The 6,486-nt window shown below is 41.8% G+C and overlaps 1 protein-coding gene across 5 annotated transcripts in view; it reads left to right on the forward strand.

Moving 5' to 3' along the window:
* Gpha2 (glycoprotein hormone alpha 2) overlaps positions 1-6,486 on the forward strand; it is a 54,313-nt gene that overhangs the window by 36,169 nt on the left and 11,658 nt on the right. The window contains exons 5-7 of one of the 5 annotated variants that reach the window (XM_023703925.1): positions 645-676; positions 996-1,084; positions 4,646-4,709. In XM_023703925.1, the coding sequence (XP_023559693.1) occupies positions 645-676; positions 996-1,084; positions 4,646-4,709 (185 nt within the window). The other 4 variants (XM_023703926.1, XM_012517487.2, XM_023703928.1 and 1 more) reach the window with 4 other exon arrangements.

The following is a 6,486-nucleotide window of genomic DNA, read 5'->3' on the forward strand; positions in this document are numbered from 1 at the left end:
TATTTATTTATTTTTATTTATTACATTTATTTATTGTGTGTGTGTGTGGCCAGCTCAGCCCACCAGGGGGCGGGTCTGGCTGGCATGTGGTGCTGGGGATGGAACCGCGGTCCCTGTGCTTTGCCAAGCTTGTTTCAAGTAGGTGCTTTAGACCACTGAGCCATCTCTCCAGCCCTCTAACTCATTCTTGATTCAGGCATTATTGATGGCTGAAATCCCACTAATTGTAGTAAGGCGTACACACACACACACACACACACACACACACCTTTTTTTTTAGACAATGCAGACTGGCCTTGAATTCACTTTGTAGCCCAGACTGGCCTTGAACTTACACTGATTCTCTTGCCTCAGCCACAGGCCTGAGCCACTGTGTCTGGCTGGCACATCCCCTTTCAAGTGACATATTGCTGAAGTATGATGTGAATCAAACATGTTTCAGCTAGCAGATGACAATTGTTCTGAAACAGAAGGAAATGAGAGTTTAAAGACACTATGTCTAGACAAAGTGGTATCAGGCAGAAGGGAAAAGGGCACATTGGGGTGGGTGTGTCTAGAGCTAACTCTGGGAAATAAAGTAGTTAGAAGTCTGGCTAAAGCAGAATCTTGATTCATTATTATAACACTCAAATTTCCTCTTATAGGGAAACCAATAGATGACAGTTCTCTTGGGTTGGTAAGTTTGCTTTTCTGAACAAATGAAAATCGCCTTTGTTACTTCCTATTGTCCCCAAAGTGCTGCCCCTGTGTCTTCCTCTGACTTTTGCCCTCAGTTGCTACCCAGATCCCATCAGAACCATAAACAGGAGCCCATGTGTTTCCCCTTGGCTCAATTTCAGAAACCATGACTCTCACAGAACTTCTGTCTTGCTGCAAAGCTGACGTTAAAAGTTGCTTGTGTAGGTTAAAAGATGGGGTATCTCTTTGCTGTGCTCGTTTGAACTGTGAGTCACTCTGGAAAAGAAGGGTCACAAGAGTCTGCTTCCTCCCTGAAGGTTGTAGCTGAGAGGAATGCAGCAGGAGGTGCAATGAAGAAACGGAAACTGGAAGAGCACAGCACCCCCGGGGGAACAGGACTGCCCAGGTCAGTGGTGTAGTGGGAGGCTGAGTCTCACACTCTGATCACATCTTGCCATCTGTTGGGCTGACTGCCTCTATTCTTCAACAAGTTACTTTCTTTTTATGGGCTTTATCAATAATATCTGCCTGTTCTGAGAAATGGACTCAAGAAGAGAGGTAAGTTGATGTTTGGGATGCAGTTTAAACATAGTTCCTTCCTCAGCAAAGTGAGATTGTTCTTTTCATCAAGATGCAGTCTGAGGGGCTGGTGAGATGGCTCAGTGGTCTAAAGCACCTACTTGAAACAAGCTTGGCAAAGCAAAGGGACCATGGTTCAATCCCCCAGCACCACGTGCCAGCCAGCCCCGCCCCCTGGTGGGCTGAGCTGGCCACACACACACACACACACACAAATAAATGTAAAAAAAAAAAAAAGATGCAGTCTGAGCCAGGTGCGATGGTGCGTGCTTGTGATCCCAACACTTGGAAGGTTGAGGCAGGAGGATTGCCACAAGTTCAAGGCCAGGCTGGGCTACAAAGTGAGTTTGAGGCCAGTGTGGACTCCAAGGCAAGTGTGTCTCAAAAAAAAAAAAAAGAAGAAGAAAGAAAGAAAAGAAAAGAAAAAGATGAAGGCTAAGAGAAGTATGAACAGATGTGTACAACTAAATTCAACATAGATAATCCTTACTATGGTAAGATTATAGAAGACACAAAATATAGTGTCCAAATGTTATACAAAATCAGGAGTCAAGCATGATGGTGCACACCTGTAATCCCAATACTTGGGAGGCTGAGGCAAGAGAATCACTGTGAGGCCAGCCTGAGCTATAAAGTGAGTTCAAGAACAGCTTGAATTACACAGTGAAACCCTGTCTCAAAAAAAAAAAAAAACCTTGAAAGGATAAGAACTAAGAACAAATAAAATACCTTATTTTACCCAGTGAGCAGAAAGCTTTTGGAACCTTAAGAGCAGCCAGGATAAAACATAAATGCTTGCAAGATAGTGTATATCTATTTTTAGGTGAAGACCAATTGTTGGAAATGTCAAACACATTGATTTAGTAAGAGATGTTGCAAACATTGATTATTAAGGGACAATGGTGAATACAATGATTATTTTTGTTTGGTTGGTTTTGTCTTTTTTAAAATGCATGTAGTACAGGTTCTCACTACACAGATCAGACTCCTGGTGATCCTTCTGTTTTCAGCCTCCCAAGTGCTGGGATTACAGGTGTGTGCCACCACACGCAGTCTCAGCAGCGTGCCCCAGGGCAGAGGCCAGCACGGCACACTGGGGATTGAACCCTGGTCCCTGTGCCTGCCTAAGTAGGTGCTTTAGTCCACTGAGCTAACTGGCCAAACCTTTGGTTTTTGTCTTTTTGATGAGATCAGGCTTGTTGTATGGCCACAGGACTGTTTCTGTTTTTTTGAAACATGTTCTTGCTATGTGTTTCAGGCCTTGAACTCATTATGTAGCCCAAGCTGGCCTCCAACTTCAGACAGTCCTCCTGCCTCAGCCTCCTAAATCCTGGGTATTTACTCATGTACCACCACACCCCATTGAACACACTGAGTATTACAATGTTAAACATATGAATTATTAGAATATTGACTACATCAACTGTTGAGGAATGTTGATCACATACCTAACATGTTGAGGTTGCTATTGTAAAGCCTGCTTGCCCTGAACCTATTATCTCTTTTGAGCAAATGATAGGTTACAGTGGAAAGAAAATAAGAACACTTATTCTGGTTAGCTTAATTCCAAGATAATAATTGGCTTTTTATTTTTAATTATTTCTAATTTTTTTTATTTTTGGTGAGCAGAGATACCATGATGAATGCCTAATTGTGAAAGAGTTAATTTCTCAAAAGTGTTAAAATTTTGTAAGAGAAATGTTTAGGGGCCAGGGAGATAGCTCAGTAGAATAAGTGCTTCCCTGGCAAGTGCAAAGGCTTGAGTTCAATCCCCGGTTCTGCCAAGGGGAAAAAAAAAAAAAAGACAAATGTTTAGTTATACATATAAGAATTTAATAGTTTTGGGCTGGGAAGATAACTCAATAGAATAAGGGCTTGCCTGGCAAGCGCTAGGGCCTGAGTTCAATCCCTGATTCCACCAAACAAAAAAGAATTGAATAGTTGAAGATTATTGGTTTATAATCACCTCTACAATATTGTTTAATCAGAAGTTGTATGAACCTGGGTTATATGTAAATGTAAAAATTGTTTATTTACAGTATACTGTTTGATTTGTTTTTTAGTATTTAATTTTTTTGAATATTAAATCTGTGCTCCAGTACATATACAAATTGGGAAGATGAATGCTGTAGTTTCTGGAAAATATACCTAGGGAACATATAGGTAATTCACTGCTGCAATTCAGTTGATGGAATTATTATGGAAACTAACTCAATATTTCAGATTTATCTGTACCCAGAAGCAGCAGACATGTAAGCAGATATTCAATAAAGAATACTGTTGATCCATTTCACTGCTGAAGTAGGCCTGCTCTCTTGTGCTATACTGATAGCTGTTATGGGAAAAATTACTAATTATTCCTCTTGATGTGAAACACTAATAATCAGTATGTTTAAGTTGATCCTCTATCCATTCTTAGACTGCTTTTGAAAAATTGAGGAGTCGAGGAGATAGCTCAGTAGAGTAAGCACTTGCCTGGCAAGCGCAAGGGCCTGAGTTCAATCCCCAGTTCCGCAAAAAAAAAAAAAAGAAAAGAAAAATTGAGAGTTTTTCAAATATAAACTTGGGCAAAGTTTCATATTATATATATTTGATTAAATAGAGGGGAAAAAAGAAAAGAAAGAAAAAAAAGGCTACTTGTACTCTTTTTGTGAGATAAGTTCTCATTGTGTAGTCCAGGCTGGCCCTGAACTCATGCTGATCCTCCTGCCTCAGTCTCCCAAGTGCTGGGATTACAGACGTGCACCATCATGCCCAGTTACCTAAGCTCCTTTTATTCTCTGTCAAGAGCAGAATAAATCTGTAAGACAATTCAATCTTATCATCCCAGAGAAGCTTGCTGGGATAATCCTTGGTGAGTTTTGCTACCCAGCCCAAGGTGCTTTCAACTCAGGGTCACAGAGGGCCGCTCCTCTTTTGCTGGGGCCTTGAGGCCTATAGATGCTCAGGGCATTGAGGCAGCACCCTGAGCCTTCCAGACATGCATGTCAGTAAAGAGTTAGGGCGCTCCTTGCCACATTGGGTGTAATGTGTGGTGTTAGAAAGTATGAAGCTTTGGTCTATTCCATTCAACTGAATATTCCATGGAGATGAAGTCTCAGCTCTTCCCTTTCTGAGTTTTGTTATATAAATCGGGTGTTTTAGAATCTGATAACCATCAGTCATATTTTTCATTTCTCAAATCCCATATCGTTAAGTGTCTCAAATTAGGATTCTATTGTGAATTAAAGCAGCACCTAATGAAAATTTGGCCACACAGTTTTTTCTGCCAGTCAGGATTGGTATAAAAATAGCTAACCTGCTGAAATATTCATTTGGGCCCCATTTGTTGGAATGTCATAATGTTGCCATGGACAGTAATATTCATAGGCTTCTTCCTTTACTCCAGGGCCAAGATGGGGTCTTCCAGCCAAAGACTGAGTAGGAAGAAGCCACCTATGGAAACCAGGAGGGTAAGCACCCAAAGGAGGTCCTGAGGCTCTGTTGCAGGTTTTGATTGCTGTTACCTGCAGGGCCTGGTCCTTACCGCAGACTGAATTAACTAAACTCATTCTCAGGTTTCACTGTCTTCAGAGCAATGTTCAACTGTTCCACCCCTGCTGCAATTTGTCCCAATAATGGCTGCATAACACACACATAGATGAATCGTTTGGTCAAAAGGTCTTTCTTCTTAGTTTGAAAACTTGCTTCCTATACTCTGCAATTGAAGTATAAAGGGGGGAAAAAGAGGTCTATATTGAATAGAAGTAGAACACAGTATAGAAGTTCCTCTTTAGAAAACTTTAGCTTTATTTATGTTGGTCTAAGTCTAGGAACATCTGAGTTTATTTTAATTAACTAATTTATCTATTTATTTGAAACTGAGAATTGAACTCAGGATCGCAGACATGCCAGGCAGGTGCTGTGCCACGAATCTATATCCCCGGCCTGGAACTTCTAATTTTAACATGAGCTAGCTAGGTGTCAGTACTAGAAATCAGTAAGAAAAAACTAGAGCAATGCTGAGTTGGTCCTTGATTATTTGATTTTGTCTGATTTATGGAGTCTGTTCCCTATGTGGATATTCATGTATCTTTTGTTTTGTTTTTGTATTTTAGGGAAGGGTCTACAGGATGTTCAGGGTCTCACTACTAGATGGACCTCATAGTGATCCGCCTGTTTACAGCCTCCTAAGAGTTGGGATTACAGGGGCGCAAAACCACACCCAGTCTTATTCACCATCTCAGCATGCCCTGGGGGCGGGGCCAGCATGGAAAGCCCAGGGATCGGACCCCCCAGCCCCTGCGCCTGCCTGCAGGCACTTTAATCTGCTGCTAAGCTATTTGGTCAGCCCTTCTTTTTATGTTTTGTATAAGACAGGGTCTCCTTAAGTAGCCCTGGCTGGCTTCAAACTACAAGTGATCTTCATACTTCAGTCTTGAGAGTGTACCACCATGCCCAGCTTTATATATCAACTACTCCATTTCAAGGCTTATTTTTCATAGCACCCTCTAAAGCAGTGCCCTTTTTAATTTCCTCCTTTTTTATGTAACTGTTAGCTATTATAGATGTCTTATGGCTCCTACATTTTGTTCTCACTTTTCTATGCCTCCAAAGTAGCTCTTCCCCTACGTTCCCACACACTAACTCACTTACTTTCACCTTATCAGATAGTGATTCCTAAGAATTGCACATAACATGATCAGTTGCATTCATTCACCCCATTTCCACTATGTACCAACTACTGGAGATAACATTCTCTGTCCTAAAAACACCCATAGCCTTAGGCCAGGCAGATAGTTACTAATAAGTACACTGTGTGTGACAAACAGGAAGCAGAGGACACAGAGGTGACACAGGAAGGCCATGAAGGAAAGGTTCTTAGAGGTGCTCAGAGGAGCTGAAAGAGCTCAGAGCCCAGCACTGAGAAACACTGTTGGAGATGATCGTGTGGGCTGAATGATGAAAGGTTTTGAGACCATCTTCAGTACTGAGCCAAGGCTGGCAAACGGCTTATCAGATTAAAGTGCCTGTTTAGGCAGATGCAAGAGCGGGAAGTTCAATCCCCGGGCCTGCTGTGCCGGCCCTGCCCCCAGGGTGCACTAAAACAGAGATTGAGACTAGGCATGGTGGTGCCTTCCTGTAATCCTAGCACTTGGCAGTCTGTAAACAGGACAATCATTACAAGTCCATTCTACATAGTGAGACCCTGTAGACCCTATACATCCTGTCCTAAATTTAAAAAAAAAA

Source organism: Octodon degus, unplaced genomic scaffold (genome assembly GCF_000260255.1).
Source record: "Octodon degus isolate 3935 unplaced genomic scaffold, OctDeg1.0 scaffold00184, whole genome shotgun sequence".
NCBI lineage: Eukaryota > Metazoa > Chordata > Mammalia > Rodentia > Octodontidae > Octodon > Octodon degus.